Here is a 23,823-nt window from a genome sequence, read left to right as displayed (position 1 = left end):
ATAAACTACATAAGAAGTGTTAATATACAACACCAGGTGGCTAAGTGGGAGAAAACTACAGCTTGGGAACAATATACTTGTCTTCTCCCACAGCAATCAAGCAGACCTCACTCTATAATCAAGCTTCTGCTTAGAGCCTGTAATTTCCAGCCATTTCAGCAGCTCTCCAGTGACTCTGTGCAGGTAATCAGCTGTGCTGAACTTTAAAGTCCTAGGAAGTCCCTGATAACACAGAAGCAGCCTGAATGACAGAAGAGCACGCATTGGGCTTTGTTTGACCCCTTGTATCTTGTGTTTTTATACTACATGTTTTGACTTGCCCTTCAGTGACTGTGAGCTTCCATATGTCCTAACCCCTGGCACCAGCTTTTTTCCTGTAAAACCTCTTTGAAATGGAGATTTATTGTTCTTTTAATAATAAGAGAAGCAGCAGTGGCCTGTAGTAGCTATTAGTAGCCTGTACATTCAGCAGTAAAATTGTAATGCTATGTATGCAAGAGCTGAAGGTCCTGAGAAGTCAAATGAGTCCCTAAGGAGATATGGGCAAAACTAAACACATTTGCAATATTTTACAACTGTTCTATGTTCACTCAAAAATATTTTGTATTGCCTAATATTGAAATTCAGAGAAAGGACTAGAACTGAGTACACTTGCCAACCCATTATTTTATCCCTTGAAATAATACAGGTTTAAATAAGTTAATAATTATGTTAATAATTTTAATAACATTTAAAAACTGGCATTGTTTCAGGGTTTTGCACTTTGACAGTAAGTAGCTATATAAATAGTACAAGTTCAATGATCTGGCTGTTATCAGCAGACATTTAAGGTGAACAAAAGAGAAAATCCAGTTAAACTGTTTTACAAATCTAATATGAAATGTCTCAGAACTGCTTGTAACACTACAATAAATATAACAGATCTGTGAGTTTAAACATTTTATCTTTTTGAATATATATATATATATATATATATATATATATATATATATATATAAGTAAATATTAGCCGACTACTAATAGCTTACATATTTATCTACACTTCACAAACACTAATAAGCCATTACATTAGTTCCCGTTAGATCACAAAGATGTGATTGAATGTATTGATCCTTGAACCCAAGATGATAATTAATATGAGCAGTGTGAGTATGTTCCTGTCTGAAAGCAGAAGCAGCCTCTATGTATTTAAATAGAAGGCGGCTGGTAGTCTGCTTAGCTCTTAACATTGTTGTAAGATGAATGTGGAGTATGGTAGTCCATCTCCCAGATAATAGCTAACCATATTCTACCTGAGGTAGAAAAAGACAAATTGGTTCATGAACAGGAGTCCAGCCCACATGCTGTTCAGATTTACACTGCAAACAATAAAATGTTAAACGTATTTAAAGCATAAATGGTTTATAACTCAAGCCACTAAAGAGTCGTACGCATCATTAAGCCATGATAACATAAGCATTTAGTTCTGGCTATTACTCCATTGCATCGATTAAGTGATTGGGCCTGTACATACCTCCTGCTGGTAATGACTTGAAAATATGACATGGCTTGCTTTTACTGGATTGTTTTGCTCTATTTAATTTTTTAAAACACCTTCTATTTTACATCAAACAGAACCTTACACATTATTGTAAATAATAACCGCATATATATTAACAATATATATGTTTTTAAGAGATTGAATTATTTATTTATTTATTTATTTATTTATTTATTTATATTTATAAATCTGCAACACTCATCAAATGAAACTGATTATTTGTTTTTGTTTATTTGGTCTGTCAGTATTGCTAAAATAATGCTAAAACTGTATAGTAGAGCGGTTTATAGGACAAGACAGATATTATGACTTCAGTGATATGAGGGAATGTCCTCCTCAATGTTGGTAAACTTACAAGAGAAAGAGTGAGTGACGGGGGTAGCACTGCACTGTAAGAGGCTCAGCATGTCTTGCATAGAGTACATGCCAGAGTCTATGAGGCCTGATCACAAACAGCTATGGCATGTGGCTCAGTGTGCCAGATCTAGTTTCAGTGAAAACAGAGATGCATTTAAGACTCCTCTTGAGCAGATAAGCATGTCATGTGCCCACTGGACAGATGTCTACTGCACATATGAAACCTTATTTGTATGCTACACTGTCAGTTTAAAGGTCAGAGGTTGTGGCCTTATGCTGTACTCTCCAAATTTATGTATTTTGTTATCATTCATTGAATTCAAATGTTTCATTCTGCCCTATTGCCTCAGGTGTATAAAATCAAGAACCTAACTATCCATTCTGCCTTTACAAACATTTGTGGAAGAATTAGAATGTGGCACTGTAATTGGATGCCACCATTGCAAAGTTTAATGCATTATATGTATTCCCTCTTAGATATTCCATAATCAAATTTGAGTGGTATTATTGGGAAGTCAAAGTATTTTAGGAAACGTAGATAACTATGTTGCCAAGTGCTGAGGTGCACAGTGCATAAATGTCACGAATGCTCTGCTGACTCAACAAAAGCCTTTTTTTTCTTCTTCTTTTCTTTTCTTTTCTTTTCTTATGAGCTGCTGTTGAGTCAGAAAAAATCCAATGTGACCACTGTTATAACTGGGAGATTTTACAGATGGCTAGTTTGTGCTGGAGTTCTGCATCATCATGTTCACTTTGGTGCAAGCAGGGACTAAAATAGTAGCAAATTTCAGGGATCTGGTACCATATTTGCCTAGTGGTAAAGCAAAAACGTCAAGCAGAGTAGGTTCCATGCAGTGAAAATACACCATAACTGCACCATTCCAAACCTCCTCAGGTTTTAACATCAGCACAAATACTGTGCGCTGGTAGCTGCATGGCATGGGTTTCCCTGATCGAGCAGCTGCATGCAAGCCTTGCATCACCAAGCACAATGCCAAATGTCTATTGAAGTGGTGTATCAAGATATTTTGGACAAATGTATGCGTCCAACTTTGTGAGAACAGTTTCAGGAAGGTCCTATTCTATTCCAGGATGACTGTGCCCCAGTGCACAAAGCAAGTTCCTTAAGGTATGGTTGAATGGTTTGGAAGACTTTGGTGTGGAGGATCATGACATGCTGAGCCCTGACCTCAAACCTATCAAACACTTTTCGGATGAAGTTGAACAGAGCAATAGAAGTATAATTTATACTTCTGTAACAGATTTATACTTTTGTGTTGCAATAGGCAACGTTTACACAAACCCTATGCCCTAGCCTATGGTGTAGCGTGAAACACACCACTCCAGAAATGAGACTATGCGTCACATCGAGGCAGACCTCAATGACTGTGATTGGTCAGTAATCAACACATTGTTTATGTTGAACCGAAGAAGTACAGAAAAATGAACTCCTTTTCTTTACACTACAGAGGCTGCAGACAGCAGCAAATTCATTGCGAGAGATTTCCTAACATGGTGTGGGCATCAGGGATAAATAAAAATGTTGAACAAAGGAAAAACCTGGACATCTAGGGGGAAAAAAATAAAGAATAGTGGGACCATGCTGGAAAAATGTGCCAGCGTTGTATTAGTTATTTTCCTGGCATCTCATGTAAACTGTGTTCTGTTCCAAACAATAACCTTCTCCCTAAATAGTGCACGTTAAAGACTAATAAAAGTACTACTACACCACTGCATTGGGTACTACATATTGCAGAGGAAGATTTTGAGATTCAGCCCTAGAGTTGTGGTGGTGCAATTGCAGGATGATGCAGACATCAAAGCAGAGTATAAACACTCGCAACAGCGTAGGGCTCTTGTGTAGCCTTTTCCTGACTGATTAATAATAAATCCCATTAAATTGTGCACAGTGTTTATTAGATGTTTTTTGACCACTGTGATTGTTAGTAGTAACAACTGTAAGTCTAATATTACTTTTTGTTCCCAGAGTCCCATTTACTATTATCAGTTTGCTGTATTTGTCTCTGTATATGTTGGAGTGAGTTTGTAGAAAGGGAGATAAAAATAAGACACAGAGAGTAAAAGCTTGAGCATCCTTGAGGCTGTCATTTTGCACACTTGTTTTTACCTGGCTCTCAGGAGAAAGGGAGTAGGAGGGAGAGAGACGTGAAGTAACGAGAATGGGTTGATAGTCGTTTTATCAGTATTACCAAGACACTTTTATAGAAATAGATTATCATGCCCATTAGGCAGCCAGTCCAGTGTTTATATGGTCATATCCTGAAGAATGAAAGGTTGAAAACCTACCAAACCTACCAAGAAATCTGTTGCTTATGAACTGAGAAAACATACTTAGTTCTTCAAACTATTAGTATTGTTACGATTATATAGTATTGTTAGGGTTGAGTCGTAACAATGAGGTGTGTTAGGATAAATGTATGGGAAAGGAATAACTGTAACAGAGATGTGAATGGGGACTAAAATGTGAACGTAAACGACACAAACGGAAACACAGAATGGTTAATGAATAGAATATATATGTGATATTTACAATGACACAAACACCAGTGAATTTAAGGATGGCCTTATGCCGACAAAAATAACAAACAAACGCCCCACCTAACTGACCCACAGACAACTCTAACCTACCTAAATGAAAACAAAAGGAAACAAAAGACAATGTCTTACCTCACTCCCTAGGTATATACAAAAACACACACAAAACCCACTCCCAAAACAAACGGCAGCCAGCCCTACTCTGGTGCAAAATATATGCACAGTGTTACAAAAACCTTTACTAGAACAGATCTAATGTCAGTAATCAAAAAAGGGGCAAAACAAACTCGTAGCCGAAGTAGGAATGTCACAAAGTCAATACTAAGAAACGCACAGAATTCAATATACACAACAAAATCACAGAGGCACAAACACGGCTGACTAGCAGCGTACACATAGAGGTATATAAGTTTCCCGCCAGGATGACGTAGAGTGACAGACAGAACACATGGACTCAGAGTGCTGAACAAATACATGAACTGGAATTTTGAACGAACTATAGACAGATGAACAAACACACGGACTGGAACAGACTGCAGAACCTAGAATTTTACAGAGACAGAGAGAAAACATACACAGCCCAGCGTAAAACCCCGTCCGACAAATATAAACCCATAGTGGGAACAGACCATGGTCCACTTGGAGGTACGGTGAAATGTATTGGGCCAGAAAAATATGGAATTCCGAATGTATTGCGGTACAGTAACAACTCGAGTATAGATCAGACCAGTGGAGAGCTCTGTGGTAAAGTGAAGAGAAGCCTTATGGAGCAGTAAAGTAGGTGAATGAAGAGGGAGGAAGGGGGAAATGTTATCTTTAGCCTTAAAGTGGAACAGCAGATACAGGCCGTCTGCTTGTGTACTGACACATTTGTGCAGAGAGGACCATAATGAAAGCTCTCACTGGACCAGAAATCTCCCCTCAGTGAAGTAGCTAAGAGACTCATGCAGAGATAGCAAGGTAATCTCCTGATGATAGGGCTGACGCTTAGAATGATACACCACTTGGGAGCTGCTGGTGGCATTATCCTAGAAAATGTTTTAAAAATGCACTTATGAAATGTACCTGTGTCAGTGAGCCAGTGATATAAGCTGCTAAAACAATATCGCGGTGTAACTGTTTAGATGAGAGCACTTTCCATATTGATTACTCCAGCTCTGTGTTGGCTAATGTCATGCGGAGTGATTGAGGAGAATGGGGACCACCCAACTCATTCAGAGAAAGGGAAGTTCCTTATACTGTCTGTGTTGCTTGGCCACAAACGGCATCACTGTATGTCAAAGTTGAAAATGCTTCACTGTTTGTACATTGCAAACAGTTTCCCACCAATTAACAGGAACCAGCACCATGTGTGGGATTGTGACTAACATGCATCACCAATTTACTCAAAGTTATCTGTGGAATAATAAGCTAAAACATGTGCTGCTGTGTTTTTCCTTGACCTTTTTAATAGGTCTGTGCACAGATGTCCTTGTCTCTCCTGCAAGGTCCAAGTGTTAAACTTTAGCCAATACCGCAGAATAAAATACTCTCCTTAATATTGATTGATGACACTGAGGAGCAGAGTATCTAATTGATCCTTTTATAACTTGATCCTTTTTAAACAAGCATGTTCTTTTGTGTTATATAATCATTTGTCCTTGTTCTAGGGCAGTTTTTGTTGTGTTGTGTTGTTATATGTCTAAAAGTATGTATATAAGGTGTTTTTTTTCTCCATCCCCAGGAGTGTGTGGTTGTTGCTGTGGGGCTTTCAGGCCCCGATATAAGAGGCTTGTGGACAACATTTTCCCTGAAGATCCAGAGGTGAGAGATAAAGCTGCTTCTTGCCACACGCCTCAAACCTGCCTATTTTGATGTGCACCCCCCCCCCATTTTCAAAAACGGTTGCCCCTATGTCAGACTATAGGATTGGACGGTTTTCTTATACATATATTTTTTTATGTATATGGCACCTTTCTGTAATGTTAATGACATTTTCAAAGAACATTAGATGAATTAAAAAAACAAAAGAAGGTAACTAAAATATAAAAAGTACAAGTAAGACACAAGGGAAAACTGACTTAGGAACATTAGTCACTTTTCTCAGTTTTATGTTATAAACAGTCGTTATATTGACATCTAGACACATAGCCTGGAAGTGTCAGAGGTTCTGTACTAAACTAATATTAAAAATGGCTATGGGGCCCGCTTTTTGGAGGATAAACTGGCTCATTCAGAGACTACAAAGCAGTTTGATACTTCGTCTCATGTGAATTGGAAAATAAATAAATGAAACAAAAATTCCAGGAAGGCACTGGGTCTATTTCAGTGCATTATTAAATAAGCCTGCTTTAAGTGCTGTTTTTGTGTAGAGTAATAATTTTTAGTAATAAGGCCTCTGTTACTGGATCTGGGATAAGCAGCTGATTGCTCTTTAATGCTTTAATGTCTGTAGAGTTGTCTAACAGGAAAAGAAAAAATCAAAAAAATATTTTGCAAAGGAAAATCATTGTATTGCTTAGTCATAATATAATCTTAATCAATGCTAAGACATATGAACAGTCACATAGTGTTACCATTCATGGGTAATTGAAGGATGGGTGTTTTGTCCTCTGTGTCAGACACATGAGGTTCGGCACAGCAGAGCGCTGGAGAACTAGGCCACCCCCAGTTCGGGTTAAAAACAGCTACTCGCTCAATGTGGCCAGGGTAATCCCTTCAGCTGTGGAACATCTCTCATTTTCTTGATGCCAAGAGCAAGAGACACTCAATTTCTGCCTTCCCTCTTCACAGACACTTTTTTTTTTTTGCTGGATCGCTGATAGGCCTGGGATGAAATGTAACATTTCATATGTGCTTACTTTTAATTAAAATTTTAGAAACAAGTGATGCAAAGCTTTGAAATATATATAAAAAGTGAGTTTTTGTTGTTAAATATGTAGTGGTAAAGTAGTCTGTCCATATTTCTGTAACGTGTAAGAACAACAAATTGGAACTGTCCTTTGACTCACTGATTTTATTTCAGTTTCTTATTTAATATAAAAAATACCAAGGAAAGTTTGTCAAGTTTTATGGTTTTGATGACAAAAATGATACATTTCCAGCATGTGCAATGTGTGAAATCATTGCTTGTAGCTATTTGACACCATACCTAACACTTATCTTAATAGCTTAATAGCTACCAGTGGTATCTCATAAGTCATGTGTGATGTTGACACATTTTGATGCAAGCACTGCTCTGCATTTTAAGCTGCTCTCAGGTTAATTCAGTCAGATATATTAGCAAACATTTTAAAAATAATAATAATTATTTAGATTTTTTTATTTATATATTTTTTAACTGACATGAGATGAGGAATCACACTGCTTTGTGAGGCAACCAGTTCATGATCTTTAGAGCTGGTCATCCACATGGTTTAAAAAATGTTTGGTACAGGATATATGAACATTCAGGTGTCAGTAAACCACTGTGTCTTTGTTCAGTTTCCATTAAATGTATTTAGTACAGTGTATGTGTTTATTGGTATTTGTTTCAGGATGGTTTGGTGAAGGCCAACATGGAGAAGCTAACATTCTACGCTTTGTCAGCCCCAGAGAAGCTGGACAGAATAGGGGCTTATCTGTCTGAGAGACTGTCTCGTGATGTGGCTAGACACAGATATGGGTAGGAGAGTAAACCACATGTTTCACATGTCTTTTATTTTCTTCAATTATTGTTGAGTATCTCACACATGTCTTGTGTGTATCCTCAGGTATGTGTGTATTGCTATGGAGGCTCTGGACCAGCTGCTGATGGCATGCCACTGTCAGAGCATTAACTTGTTTGTAGAGAGTTTCCTGAAGATGGTGCGTAAACTGCTGGAATCTGATAAGCCCAACCTGCAAATACTCGGAACCAACTCTGTAAGTGCTCTTTGACTTGTAGAATAATAAAATAATAATATTTTCATTCATTGTCCGTAAGCACTTATCCAGTTCAGGGTCGCGGTGGAACCGGAATCACTGGGTGCAAAGCAGGAACACACCCTGGAGGGGGCGGCATGTCCTTCGCAGGGCGACACACACATATACATTCTCTCATACACTCATACCTAGGGACACTTTTGAGTTGCCAATCTACCTACCAACATGTGTTTCTGGACCATGGGTGGAAACCGGAGCATCTGGAGGAAGCCCACACAGACACAGGGAGAACTCCTCATAGACTGTCACCTGGAGCGGGACTCGAACCCACAACCCAACACTACCTGTTACTCCACTGTGCCCCACATAATAATACATACTCTTTTATATAGATTTATTACATTTATAATAAGCTTTGTTACAGTTCAAGAGAAATCACAAGCACCAAATCAGTATGTTCTTCATTTGCAGATGCCATTTATCTTGTGAAGAGAAATCCATTACCTGTTATGTTACATTCTTGATATGCATGTTCCAGCCTTTACTTGTGTTTTTACTGAACCATTTTGTCTTTATTTGAAAAGATGGCGCTTAAAAGGCCAGTTAATTAAATATCCACCATTTTTATGGTTCACTTTCAGGAGGATGTGGTAGTTCTGTAATTGACATCATTGGAAAGAAAATGTCAACACATTAAATTTTAATCACTGGCATTTTTCCTTAATGATGACATGCTGGGTGTTCATGGAGAGAAAATATTTTCCTTCCATTTGGATTAAAATATCTGTTGAAAAAAGATTCAGTTCATCAATTTAAATCATTCTCTCTCTACTCTCTCTCTCTCCCTTCACAGTTTGTGAAGTTTGCCAACATTGAAGAGGATACTCCCTCGTATCACAGAAGCTATGATTTCTTTGTGTCACGATTTAGTGAAATGTGCCACTCCAGCTATGAGGACCCAGATATCCGCACCAAGTGAGAAATTAGTACCTTACAAGCATTCAGTCAAAACATTTAAGACAGGTAGATACACAGAATTAGCACAGATATGAAAATGATTTCCCCCCCAAAAATGTTCATTTCTAATAAATAGAACATTCTGCACTAATTGTGAATTTTGCTCAAATTACATATGCTTCTTGAGAACGAGTTAATTAGATTTTTGTACATGTCATTACACACAATGGGTGAAATAAGTATTGAACACATCATCACCAACAAAGGTTTTTGTACAAAGTATTAATTTAAAAATGTTCATTTCTCATTATTACATATAATTTATGGACATCTGGTGAGAATTTCACATCAATAGCACCTTTAGAAATATATTTACTTTTCTGATCAATATTTATCTCATCTGCTGTATATCATCCCCATTTTTAAGTATTTTTAGTTTACTACAACATTTGAACACAGATGCTGTCCTTCACATTGAGATCTTCATGATGGACCAACAAAAATGCTCAAAAATTACATGGAATAAAGTTTTTGAACATTGATTTCCATGGAACTTTTTTTGAGATGCATGTTATACTTTGGATAGCAACATTATTCAAGAGCTATTTGTGTTTGCAGGATTCGTATGGCTGGTATTAAAGGATTGCAGGGGGTAGTAAGAAAGACTGTCAATGATGAACTGCAGGCTAATATCTGGGACCCTCAGCACATGGACAAGATTGTCCCCTCCCTGCTCTTCAATCTACAATCAGGAGAAGGCACAGAGAGGTGAGACCTTCCACACACTTTGTTCATTAGAGAACTTAACTCAAACCATTGCTCTTCTTTTACACAATGAGACCTACAGAAACTCAGTGAGAACGTTAATTACTTATAGTAATATGCTTGGATCTTTCAAAATTACCATTAAATTAAAGCAATTGTAAACCTTTTCTTTTTTTTAACTTTTGTAGGTTAATTTACACTCTTAAAATGTCCTTTCCTATTCATTGATCCATCACATCCTCACAAAATCCATTGACCATAGGCTGAAAGCACTGTCAATCTGTGTCTTCACACTTTGTAGCTAAGCTTCCACTGACAGTCTATACATAATTCCAGCTGCTTATGTTCTAAGATCTGTATTGGTATGCAGTAGAAGCCCAAACCCATCCCAAGCCCAGGACTATGAAGAGGCATTAATGCACTTATTAAATTTAAAATCCAAACCTAACCTGAACCTAGATCAATTATTAAAATTATTTAACCTGTGTGTTCAGTATATGTTTTGGATGCATTATGTTTTTTAAGCTAATTATGGTACCCACAATACAGTAATATCCATCATTCATCAAAATTTGGTAGAACATAAAACTTTTTATAACATATATATATCTGACTTCTACCCCAGTCCTAAATGTAGATTAAAATATGAGTATACACACAAAGAGTGAATCTATCTCTAGTTACACAACATGCTCAAATGAGTCAGTATTTATAGGAGATGGTTTTCTCCTCCTATCTTCTTTCTCCTGCTGTGGTTCCCTGTTGATGCGACCCCATACAGACATAATTACAGCAATGGAAGAGATGTTAATTAGTCCTATCTGCTGTTTGGTGTGTGCTAATTAGCTCTTACAGCAAATGGCAAGTTATTATTAACTATCCCACCTCATCCTACAGTTTTCAGGGGAGCAGAGGACATGGAAAAAGTGAGAGGTCATTCAGTTATGCATTTTTCAAGAGAATATTTTAGGTCTAGTTGAGGTCCGTTGAAACAGCTAATAATTCCAGCTGACAGGTCACTTAGGCATTGTTCACAACTGTAATCAAAAAACACTTTTTATACAATTCTGCTCTATTCAAAATTGCTCTAGTCCTGCTCCATAGGTAAGTAATATTGTTTTTATTTTCCAATTTTTCAAATTGTTTAGGTAGGAACCCACTCTAAATTCAGAAGACTGCTAACAGAATGAAAGTAAACAGACCAAAAGTGATACAAAACTAAACAACTCAGGTTACAAAGATCTGTGATAATTCAAACAGTGAAAACAGATTTACAGATAAGTTCAACTTCAGCCACATACAAACAACAGTCTTTTTGTCTTCAAACATACCTTTAAACATTAAGACTGCCGTCCCCGACAATTGTACACCCTCCCTTTTTAAATCTAGATTTGTCCAACTAAGTATGACCTAACTCTACATTCTTTGTACTAGATCTGAATGTAATACTAAATCAATGAAAGACATAATTCAGAATCAACAGACTTTGTACTATAAACAGACAGAAATAATTCAGAGTAAGAGTTTTGATTCTAAGATCAAGATTTGAATAAATATTTATATTGCCTTTGTTAAATACATGCAGCAGGTAGTGTCGCAGTGACACAGCTCCAGGGACCTTTCCTCTCATGGTCCAGAAACACCTGTTGGTAGGTGGATTGGCGACTCAAAAGTGTCCATAGGTGTGAATGTGTGAGTGTGTGTTGCCCTGTGAAGGACTGGCGCTCCCTCCAGGGTGTGTTCCTGCCTGTCGCCCATTTATTCCGGGTAGGCTCCAGACCCATCACAACCCTAAATTGGATAAGCGGTTACCGACAATGAATGAATGAATGTATAGAGCTCTATTTATGCACATATATTATGGACTGTACACTATATGAAAAAAGCCCTTGCCCTTGGAGAAACAACTTAATAGCAATATCCCTCCTCCACCAAACTTTACAGTTAGCACAGTGCAGTCAGACAGGTAAAGCTCTCCTTACATTCACTGAACTCAGATTCGTCCATCAGACTGCCAGGTAGAGAAGTGTGATTAATCACTTCACAGAACATGCTTCCACTGCTCCAGAGTCCAGTGATAGTGTGCTTTACATCACTGATTTGGAAACACCTGAATTTAATTATTAGATGTATACCCATATTTATGTCCATATAGTTTATTAAATCCAACGAAATTAACTTTATCAACAACAACCAAGTAATCTACAAAAGTGGAAATCTTGTTTGGAAAGCAGTCCCATTTCCCATTCATGTTATATTTACTGAAGTTTTGTAACACATTATTTAATGATTTTTTTCTAATTACCTTTTACACATTGTATATATTATACTCACTTTTAGTATGGATCACAACTGCTTTCAGTTTTACAATCCACCCCACTTCCAGTTTAAGTCTGAACTAGACACTTATTCAAGTATTTTGAGCTTTAAACATAACAAACCAAGTGCAGGTGTTACAGCACCAACAGCATACTGATAGAACTTTAAACACAACAGAGCTTATAGAAAAGTAAATAGAAGGAGGTGCAGCTGGAAAGCTATGAGCCGACCTGGCATCACACAGCTGTATAAAGGTGGGAGTGCGAGTGAAGGAAGTTAAGGTGTGAGCAGAGACAAGAATAGTTTGATTAATAAATCATGATAGGTCCTGCGAGACCCTCTGTACTTTGTCTCACACACGCACAAGGAAGCCCGCAGTCTGAACACGCACTGTGGAACCTGTGCTGGAATACTGTTAACTATTCATGAACTTTAGAAAAGGTCCTGTTGCCTAGTGTAGCTTTTAAAAAGTGAGGCAGAAACTGTTAATTTATAGGAAGCTTCAAATAATAGAAGACGGTATTCACCCAAATATTTACTGCAAAACATTCCCAAAACCATTTTGGTCTTGCAGAAGTATTTTATAATGCATTTCTTTTTTTTAAAAAATCCTTAAAAATATTCTGGATTTGTATAATGCTGTAGAAATGACCAGATTTTGGTAAGACTCCCTGTTTATATTTTACCTCTAAAAGGTAAATATATTTCTGCTAAAAATAATTGTGCACTGAAATTACAATGTTGCTTGTATTTCTTTCCTTTTGTGTGCAGTCGCTCTCCTTCTCCACTGCAGGCCAGTGAGAAGGAGAAGGAAAGTCCAGCTGAACTCACAGAGCGCTGTTTTCGGGAGTTGCTAGGACGAGCCGCCTATGGCAACATCAAGAATGCAATCACTCCTGTGCTTATGTAAGAAACCGAGTATCAGTGTGCCATTAACTCCTTAGACCTCAGCCTCTCCATTTACTCATCAGTTTTTGACCCTGTGCTGTTGTATCCAGGACTGCTTTTGCCATTTTGTGTTTTAACTGTAGTTGTTCTATCTCCTACTGCTTTGCTTCATTCTTGCTCTCCTGCTTCTCCTGTTTTTTCCTCCAGGCACCTTGATAATCACTGTCTGTGGGAGGGAAAATCATTTGCGGTGCGCTGCTTTAAGATTATCATGTATTCTATTCAGGTGAGATGTCTTTCTGTTGGAAATGTCTTCATGTTCCTATTCCATTCTTGTGCAAATTTGTGTCAAAAGGTCTGAAACTGAAAATGGATGAAATGCTAAAAATATACTTTCACAAATTACTGGCTGTAAGACTTTATGATCAGAATCTATATGTCTGCCTACCTCTTGAATGAAAATGGAGCTTAGATTGCACAATAGACCGTTTTTAAAAACATTTAATTACTTAAAAATTATACTTAAACATTTATTGATATTTTTTTGAGGATTCAAGGTTTTAATTATTTTACTCTCATGGTTTTAAGCCTCACTTCACCACCTTTCCTCTCCTTCTCTCTCGGCACAGTCACAGCACTCTCATCTGGTTATCCAGCAGCTTCTGGGTCACCTAGATGCTAACAGTAAGACGTCCGCCACAGTGCGTGCTGGGATTGTGGAGGTTCTATTGGAGGCAGCTGCTATAGCAGCCAGTGGCTCTGTTGGTGAGTTGGCAAAGTAGCTGTTGTGAGTCTTAGCTTTCCACAGTACTTAGCCACAGATTTGAAAACATAACTATACTATAATACATGTAATAAATTGTTTTATGGCAATATTTAGTTTGTAAGAATTATTATTATTTTTTTATCTTTCAACTTATCACACCTTAAAAAATGAAATAGAGTTTTTAGAATAGAATAAAATAGAATAGAAAAAAAACTTTTCATCAGTTCATAGTAGTTTAAATACCAGTTTAAGTAGCAACACACATACTAACACACATAATGAATGGGGTGTTGGATCAGGATTGTTAGAACCAGGTGAACTGTAAATGTGCTTTACATGAAGTGGCTGAGGTCATTCATTATGAAAAAAAAAAAAAAAATAACTCACTCATTCACTGTGCTGTACAGAACTCACCATCTTCCTCATTTTCCTCTGTAACATCCTTGGTCTGGCCACTAGAGGGAGGCATGACTAATATAATTCAACTTCCTGCAATATTCTTTAGAACAGTCACTTTTTTTTATTTCAATTTTGAATGGTTACATTCCCTGCCTTATTAAAGTATTCAAACTTATCAAAAGCTCTTTTGCATTTATTCGTTAAACATGCATGCTACATATCCATCTGTGTGTATGTGTATTTTAGGACCTACAGTTCTCGAGGTGTTTAATACTCTGCTCAGGCAGCTGAAGCTCAGTGTGGACTACGAGCTCACTGGTTCTTATGACTGCACCACCATGGGCACAAGAACCATTAAAGAACACGAAGAGAGGCAGCTCCAGGAGGCTGTCATCCAGACTATAGGTGAGTGAGGTCTGGTTATGATGATGTGTGTCTCAGAATGCACATGTTACTCTCATTCTTGACTCATGGTCCTACTTCCTATATCCTTGTAATTTTAGGTTCTTTTGCAAACACTCTTCCTACGTACCAGCGCTCTGAGGTGATGCTCTTCATCATGGGGAAGATTCCAATTCCAGGCATGCACCCAGCATTGCTACACGCAGGCTCTGGGTGAGAGCTATATCCTTGGAAACATCCACAACATTTTAAACATGTAACTGAATATAGCTGTAGAGTAACAATAAAAATATCATAAATAACTGCATTAATATTGAAGAACAATATCAAAATATTACAAAATATTAATAATTCATTAAGCACAGAAACAACTGCCAGTCTGGATGAAACTGATGACTGTAAGGTCTAAATATAAACTCACTTCAGGTCTGTTTTCTTCAGGTCTGAAGCTGACAGGATGATCCAGCTCATGTTGTTAAAATCTCTGAGACAGGTAAATTTGCCTACTTCCTTTCATTACACAAACACAAATTGCAGGATATACCAAAAAACACAATTAAAAAGACCAAATTTAAAGACATATTTGTGAAGAATTGGTTGGAAATAGTCTATTAAATTAAGCAGAGTGTATTGAAAAGGCCTATGTTTTTACTCCACCTGGCCTATAGGTGACGAGTGGGTTTCAGAGCACAAATATGCTGACCGCTCTGCCCAGCTCCTTCCTGGACCCACTCCTGTCCTTCCCCCTGCTGGAGGATGCACACATCCGCCTGCTTGTCCTCGAAATCCTTGTCAGCCTTATTGATCGCCATGGCAACCTCACCAACTTCTCCTCCATCAGGTTTATACGAACAGTAATGAGGATATGAATGAACATTTAGTTCAGGAGTGAATTATCATAGAAAAGTGATTGTAAAAGTAAGGGAATGCTAAAAAAATCATCTTAATTTACTGAAATTTCCGTCTTTCCGTAGTATCATCTCCGACATCTCTGTACTCAAATTAAAGATGGAGAAGTGCTCTCGTCAAGACAACCTCTTCATGAAGAAGGTACAGTTTCAGTTTTATGAGTCAGTATTTTAATTTTGTGGTATGTGTAACTCAGCTGTTTAATATTGTTCTACTGTGTAAGGACAGTGTTCTCCCTGTGTCCGCGTGGGTTTCCTCCGGGTGCTCCGGTTTCCTCCCACAGTCCAAAAACACACGTTGCAGGTGGATTGGCGACTCGAAAGTGTCCGTAGGTGTGAGTGTGTGAGTGAATGTGTGTGTGTCTGTGTTGCCCTGTGAAGGACTGGCGTCCCCTCCAGGGTGTATTCCCGCCTTGCGCCCAATGATTCCAGGTAGGCTCTGGACCCCCCACGACCCTAAATTGGATAAGCGGTTACAGATAATGGATGGATGGATGGATGTGTAAGGACAAGCATGAATGTTGTCTTTCTGTGTCTTTTGCAGCATGCTCACCAGCTGTACAGGCACATCTACCTGTCGTGTAAAGACCAGAGCAGCATACAGCAGCACTTTGAATTGCTCTACTCGCTCCTTGCTCTCATCAGTACAGAGCTCGCCACCGAAGAGGTGGTTGTGGACCTCATCCGCCTGGCTCTGTCCCTGCAGGTCAGACTGTAATCTGTTATGTTTGAGAGTTTTTATTTAGCTGTTCATCTTCCATTTATATTTAGTCTAAACCCAGATTTATTTATTTAGTCTAAAGCCAGATTTGTCAGTAAACAGAAAATCGTTATTGATGTTGTTATTAATAATTAAATACTAATTATGAATTCTATTCACTATCCCAAAAAAATCTATACACCATTTCTACACTATTTTAAATCTACTGTGGAACTGCATAATTTTACCTGACAAAACTGGCTAATTTCTACTTCTATGTGATGTTAATCCATTAGTAACTGGTTTGCCACATGGTGCAGCTGTTACATAAACTATTACTGGGAATCATATAAACAATTTAACACTAATATCATGCAGTATGTATTTAAAATATCCTCTTCATTACAGTGCACCTACTCATGCCACTGAGAAATCACTACAAATGCTTGAAGTGTTTCACAGTGGTATTCATTTTGTGCGTTTGCAGGACTTGGCTCTGGCCAGTGAGGAGACGTTGCCTGTGTACAACCGCTGTGCTGTTCATGCCCTCTCTGCTGCGTACCTCAACCTCATCTCCCAACTTACCTCTGTGCCTGCCTTCTGCCAGCACGTCCAAGAGGTCAGTTCTTCACAGCACTCAGTGTGTGTCTCTGCCTCTGTCTCTGTGCATCTGTATAATCACATAAATATATGTTTGCTCGTTTCAGGTCATAGAGATGAGACAGAAGGAATCGCCGTTTCTTTTGCCTGAAGATGTCTTTATTGAAGTTCCTAAGTAAATCCTGTTTGAATTTTTGACTTTGTCCTTAGTGTTTGGAAGTATAATATTTACAATTAAAGGCGTATAGGATGTGCAGGATAAACCAGCAGAACATATGGTCATGCTTAGCCTGGGTGCAACACACACACACACACTCACTCACTCTCTCTCAATGATATGCATGTTATGAATAATATGATGGCCTCTTCCTGGCAGTTAACAGAAAATGCTGCTTACTTGGCACATAATATAAATCTTCTTCAGTCCAGATTTGACAGAAATGGGAATTTCTTTTTTTTTTGCACAAGGCTCTAGTTTCATTTCATCAAAATGTATAATCAAATGGTAATGTTTGTATTAATTTCAGTTTAGAACTGAAACTAAAGTTTAGTTTGAGGATGCTTTGAAAGTCTTTGTGTGCACTCCCAAATGGGAGCGCACAACTGCCTTCAAAATAGCTCTGTGATTTCATTTTCTTCCTTTGTAAAAAGAGATGTTCTTGTTCTTTATTTTGAAGTGAGTCATGAATGGAGGTACAGTATTGTTCTTTAGAAAAACTATAAAACAAAATCTAATTCTAGAAACAGAGGTGAAGGTTTTCACTTCATTTAGTGAGACTACTGACTTAAGGGCTGTATTAGAAGAAGGATGCGACCTTGTGAGTGATGTTGCTAAGATTCATGTCTGTCTTTCTTTTTATTTCGTGTTCCTGTGGCAGAATCCCTGAGATTCTGGAGAAGCCAGAAGGAGAAGCACTGTTCCATCAAGCTAAAATCACTGAGGTGCTGGGAGGCAGTGGCTATAACACTGACAGAATGACCACCCCATATATACCTCAGTTTACAGGTACTTACAGAAAGTTCAAAACATCAAATCACGGCTGAGCCTTGCCATATTCATGGTACATTTTACTAATGTATTTGGTCTACATAGTGTGTATAGCTTTGAAAACTCTGTTTGTTCCCGTGCAAATATCAGCAATTTGGCTTGTAGAAATGGTATTGATTAAGAAGAAAATATCTAATTCTATTGTCTAATTTTTGGGGGTTTATTTTTTTTTTTTTAAATGTTTTTTTATTTAACTATATGCCAATTCTCAAAATTTCAGTATTGTTTTGAAAAAGGAATGATTGTAAAAACGCCTACCAATGCCATACCTAGATTTGGAGGCCTGAGCTTCTGATTGAAACCAAACAGGAGGTGGGGAGTTGGTTGTGTAACACTAGTTCTCCAAAATTATTTTCCCCAAAAGTACAGTTTTTGTGCCTGGGGGTATTTATTGCAGCTTTTGTTCTGTTACTTCAGATGAAGACAGGCTGTCGAAGAGGAAGAGCGTTGGAGAAACAATTTCCTTGCAGGTGGAGGTGGAGTCCAGAAACAGTCCTGAAAAAGAGGAAGTAAGATGCTCATACAGAAACACATCTGTCTTACTTTTTCACTCACACTCTGGCTAATGCCTCTCTTTATTACCCTCTTTACAGAGAACACCAGCAGAGGAAATCACATTTGAGGCACTGAAGAATGCCATAGGTGTGTCTATCTAAATAAATAGTCTGAGATTTCAGTTAGTTCCCAACTAAGCAGATACTGGCTTCACACATCCTGCCGCTATACAGTGAAACACAAATAATCTATAGTGTCGTTTTTGGCAGGTGTGAATAGTAAATTGTAATTTATTCTGTCAATAATTGTAATAAATACTCTGCCACCTCAGGTATTTAGAGCGTGTGAGGATGCTGAGTCTCTCCTTTTTTTTCTTTGTTCTGCAGTTGACAGTGTGGGTATGGAGGAACAAGAGAGAGAGCGGAGGAGACAGGTTGTGGAGAAGTTCCAGAAAGCTCCATTTGAGGAGATAGCTGCCCACTGTGGAGCCAGAGTGAGTGTGCTTTTCAGATCCATATTTAATTTTTAGAAAAATCTGTTCCAGTCCAGGACTGATATTATGCTGTTTTTCACAGGCTACAATGCTACAGAGCAAACTCAGTCAAATATTCGAAATAACAATCAGGTGGGTAACAGTGTCATATTGGTTAATAAAACACAAGCGTATATGATATTGCAATTTTTTATTTATTTAAATATCAGGAAAACATCTTTTAAATACAAGATATACATTTTTCTGCATATGGGTAATAAGGCATCAGTTCTGACTGCAAATTGAGCAACAGCTCTGTGTTACAGGGCTTTTACCATGTTTAAGAGGTATTGAAACTGGGAAAACCTTATAAATTACTCTATTTTGTTTTGTTCCCTGCAGGCCCCCACCAAGTCCTTCTGGGACCATCACAGCAGGCTATGGTCAAAATCAGAGCCGCTCTGTTCCCGTGTATGAGATGAAGTTTCCAGACCTGTGTGTGTATTAGCACCACAGTCTCCAAGAGGCCAGCGGTAGCCAGGAGAGGAGAGAGTGTTTGAGGATGGAGTTGAGTCTGTGATTTGTTATCTCTGTGACTGAGATTTGCAGAAGCACTACATGGGCAGAAATGTTCTCCTACATTATCTCTCTCATCTCCTGACTACCAGAGTCAATGCTCATGGCAATTTGCACTATGACTACTGATGGAAAAATGACGACAGAATGAAAGTGGACTGAAGAGAATGGCCTTCTAGACACATTTAGCTCATTACTGTTGTTCTCCAGCTAAAAGCTGTCTCTGCTAGGCCCTGCAAGAACAAAGCTGGTTTCATCTGAGGAGTATTTTACCATTGTTTGCCAGTTTAAAGTAATATTAGTTTTGTATATTATGGATGGCCAGAGATTGTGTTTTTATTTGTTTGTTTGGGGGTTTTTATTTGGCAGTGATTGATTGTGCTTTGTTAGTTGTGGAATGCCAACTACTTTACCAATTACTCAAAACAATTAGTCTGATCACATCTATTTAGACAAGGCTTTCAAAGCGATTGTACCACGTAGATGTTGTTAAACCTTAAGCCTTTATGAGTTATTTTACCAATTAATTTTTAATGTCTTTCTATATTGGTGCTAATTTTATTCCAGTTCTTTTTTTAAATTGTTTTGTACGTTTAGGTTTTACTGACATTATTTTGTGTTGGAGTATATTGGAATATCTCAGTCAGAATATCTTTAACAAATTCTTGCAGATAGTTTCTTTTTATTTAATTTAACAAGCACTTTTCATTATTCTGCTGTGCATATTCCATATAATGCTATAACACTTTCATTTCTGCTTGCTTTAAGATACATGGGGCCAGTTTTCTGAATTCAGTCCAGAAGTGTTTGTGCACTAAACCAGAATCTTACTGAATTACTTGTTATCCAGTAATTAACTGTAGTTTAGTCCAGTTTTAGCTTGGTTTCCCCCTCCTAAGTCACCCCTGGGTTGTTTTCCTGTTCATATTTAATTATTAGTCTTTTTTCCCCACAGTTACATCTTATACAAAAGCTTCTTCAGCCTTAAAACTGTATTATTACACAGCAAATTCGCCAGTGTTAAATCAACACCGTTGGTGTAAAAGTGTAAACTTGTCAACACTCTCAGTGTTAATTTAACACAGTTGATTAAACACTGGTGAACTTGCTGTGTAATTTTCAGTTTGTAAACTAAGAGGCACATCCTCCACAGAGAATAAAAGTGCACATGGAATTAATCTTGAGAAAATATGCAGTTTTTTGTAAATTAGGATATATTTTCATTTGGAAAATCAAAAAAAAGTGGTGAAACTTTTTTTGCATAAGATTGTAACTACTAAATTGCTTCATTGGTTCCGCCGCACTGTAGTCTTTTCCAATTGAGCGCATCAGTGTTCATTTTTTAAATATTTATGTATAGAACATACAATTAAATGAATAAGCAAACAAATATACAGTATATGCAAACTATTTAAATGACAATGGAGATGACAAAGTTAGTTTTAGGTTGCACTGATTTTATTTGGAGAGTTTCTAACACTGATGTATAGAGCTTAGATAGAGCTGGGCCTGTATGTGTGTATGTGTGTGTGTGTGTGTGTGTACCCATGAATTAACTAACCAGCATGACATGACTAACATCAGTGAATATACAGCAGCACAAAACGTTATTTTTTCACAGTCTAGGGATTAAGGGGACAGATTTAGATGTATGAATCAGTTTATATGTGAGATATTAGTTGCTGAAATAAGCCTTGTGATTGTAACTTTGCCAAATGTGTCTCCTTGGGTGCTTTGAAAGAACAAGTCTCTCCCTAGTGTGTCATTCAAATCACATTATGCCCTTCAATGCATCTTGCGAACATTGTGGCTAATCAGACAAAGTGTGCATTTGGTTCACCTTCTGGTGGCCTCATTCTCTGTGATGGGAACACATGGATTTTACCAGTCATTTTTTGTGTTGTTTGAAAGTGATGGTTGTCTTGGGGCCTGCAGTGTTGTGCTGTAACCAGCTCTTTACAGAGAGGGAACCCTCTCATCCATGTTAAGGTATATTGTTATTCTGTTTGATTGATAGAAATGTGCTTTTTTAAAAAAAACAAAAAACAACCAAAAACAAACCCAAAACACTCAGATGAATTCAGGTTGTGTATGATGTATGACTGAGAGCGTTCGACCGTGTAATGGGATGTAACTTGTCTTGTGACATTAAGTGGCAGTTGTGTCGATGATATTTGTCTCTGTCTAGACCATTTTTATGGCTGTTTGTTTTCAGTCTTATAAGACACTTCAAACTGAAGCCAAGTTAATCTTTTAAACCAGTTAAATATCGGTCTGTAGGTGGTCTGTTCTCACATAGATTTGAAAACCTACTTAATATAACTCTATTCAGCAAGTTTACCATAAAGAACCAGTTCTTCTGAGGTTTTGTTCTGTGTTTTCAAAGATGTTCCATTAAAAACCTTTGTTTTCATTAAAAGCCTTTGAGAACAATAATAAACACAAAGGATTAGTACATATCCAGTCAGAGACCAAATTAAAATCCAAACAACGATTTGATTTTCAAGGTTCATATTCATTTAAGCCTCAGAATAATAACAGGGTTTTCCTCCTAGACAATAAGCAAATCAAATACTGGGCCAGTTCTTTTTTTTTTGTGAGTCTATTCAGCATGAAACTAGCCTGTAGAAGCTGCATTAGCTTGTGCAATTTTGAGGGAACTATTAAGATTAATGCAGGCATTAGCATTAATACCTTAAATCAGATTTAAGTTTATCATTATATTATTATTGTAATCGTCTGTATTGAGTTCACCTTTTTAACTTCATAGGCTATAGATGTTCTCCACCACATCAGTATGTTGCTGTTCTGTCCTGTTCTGCCCATGATTTTCAAGTGCAGTGGAATAGTTCAGTGATTATTTATGATGGAAATGCTTATTTGGTAGATCTCTTGCTCATGTCTCCAGTGTAAGGCAGCTTTTAAACAGAGGATGATGTCCTTGTGTACATTTTAACTGTCTGCATCTATTTCACATGGATAGGCTTATACATGTAAACTGACTCAGTTGTTACATGTCAATTGTACAAATACTCAATAAAACATTCATTACTGAAAAAAAATCAAATGGATGTATGTTGCTGAATGCTATTTTATCTTTTTGAGAGTTGTAGTGTGAGAAGAATTACTTCTCAGCTCTCCCTGAAAGCAAGGCAGATTCACTGAGTCCATGTACTTTTCAGGACAATGACAATAGATTTAATTACAATTTTGGGTAGAATTTTATCTAGTTATTAAAGCTAAAAGTTTATAAAAAAAATGCCTTTACATACTTTTACCTGTATCAACTGTTCAGCCTTAAAAGTTGCATTTGTCTGTTGCAAATTACACATGCCAAATAAATTAATAGGTTAGAACCTTAAAAATGTTTCAGTTTTAAGGGCCATGTATTTAAAACTATGTTTTTTATTTAAGTAAAACGTGTTTCTTTCATTAGTCATTTTAATAACTTCTTTAACATTGAGGACCAGGGCTTAATGTCTACTACAAAAGTACAGCCGTTTAATGTCGTATCCAAAAACAACCAGTGAATGTCTGTGTTTTAGGAGTTGTAAAGAAGTTGTCTTTGGGCACACCTCCCTGCATGTACCACTCTGCCATGACTGGATTAAAACACCCTTTAGGCCAAAACCTTATCAAAACACGACTGTGAAATTATATCTCAAGCATTAGGCAGTCCTGTCATATCTGTTTAATGTGATAACGTTTTGTAATGTAGCTTTTAAAGGCTATAAACTCTTTAGATGTCTGGTTCCTGTCAAAACCAGCAAGAACACTTATGAAATGGTGAGTTACTCTAGAAAGAAGCACTTTGTTTTCATTATAAGGCCTTGCCTATTGTTAAGAACACTAAGATTTGGGCATTTTTGGGCTCTGTGTAGTAAAATTCACCTTTATAGCACTGTATGAAAATCAGTAGGGTGAGTGGCTTCCTACCCTCTTCCAAAACCTACATAGTGCAGTTTCTGCAGTACTGAGCCCAGAGTAACAAACACAGCGACACTACTCTCTCTATTACAGGTCAGTGGACATCCTCAGAAGTTGTCGTTTTTAGGTTAAAATATTACGCAGTGTTCCTTTAATAAGGGGTGGCTTAGTAACACATGGGTTCAGAGCGGTAGAAACTCTCTAAACGGTTCTGCATGAGATTACCCTTTCCATATAATTAATTGTTCCCACTTATTTTCTCCTAT

At 37.5% G+C, this 23,823-nt stretch overlaps 1 protein-coding gene across 3 annotated transcripts in view; it reads left to right on the top strand.

The window, feature by feature from the left end:
• efr3bb (EFR3 homolog Bb (S. cerevisiae)) overlaps positions 1–22,668 on the top strand; it is a 33,123-nt gene extending 10,455 nt beyond the window's left edge. For all 3 annotated transcript variants that reach the window (XM_066676770.1, XM_066676768.1, XM_066676771.1), the window contains 22 exons: positions 6,177–6,256; positions 7,969–8,096; positions 8,185–8,335; positions 9,189–9,310; positions 9,911–10,060; positions 13,148–13,282; positions 13,472–13,550; positions 13,894–14,029; positions 14,676–14,834; positions 14,933–15,044; positions 15,273–15,324; positions 15,500–15,672; positions 15,806–15,881; positions 16,284–16,445; positions 16,927–17,058; positions 17,147–17,214; positions 17,918–18,045; positions 18,505–18,596; positions 18,681–18,729; positions 18,969–19,075; positions 19,158–19,207; positions 19,457–22,668. In XM_066676770.1, coding sequence (XP_066532867.1) covers positions 6,177–6,256; positions 7,969–8,096; positions 8,185–8,335; positions 9,189–9,310; positions 9,911–10,060; positions 13,148–13,282; positions 13,472–13,550; positions 13,894–14,029; positions 14,676–14,834; positions 14,933–15,044; positions 15,273–15,324; positions 15,500–15,672; positions 15,806–15,881; positions 16,284–16,445; positions 16,927–17,058; positions 17,147–17,214; positions 17,918–18,045; positions 18,505–18,596; positions 18,681–18,729; positions 18,969–19,075; positions 19,158–19,207; positions 19,457–19,562 — 2,447 coding nt within the window. In that variant the 3' untranslated portion in view covers positions 19,563–22,668. The remainder of the gene's footprint in view (positions 1–6,176; positions 6,257–7,968; positions 8,097–8,184; positions 8,336–9,188; positions 9,311–9,910; positions 10,061–13,147; positions 13,283–13,471; positions 13,551–13,893; positions 14,030–14,675; positions 14,835–14,932; positions 15,045–15,272; positions 15,325–15,499; positions 15,673–15,805; positions 15,882–16,283; positions 16,446–16,926; positions 17,059–17,146; positions 17,215–17,917; positions 18,046–18,504; positions 18,597–18,680; positions 18,730–18,968; positions 19,076–19,157; positions 19,208–19,456) is intronic.
• Positions 22,669–23,823: the final 1,155 nt, after the last annotated feature.

Source organism: Hoplias malabaricus, chromosome 7, assembly GCF_029633855.1.
Source record: "Hoplias malabaricus isolate fHopMal1 chromosome 7, fHopMal1.hap1, whole genome shotgun sequence".
Taxonomy (NCBI): domain Eukaryota; kingdom Metazoa; phylum Chordata; class Actinopteri; order Characiformes; family Erythrinidae; genus Hoplias; species Hoplias malabaricus.
Note: the sequence above shows the minus strand (reverse complement) of the source record. Positions and strands in the feature narration are given on the sequence as shown.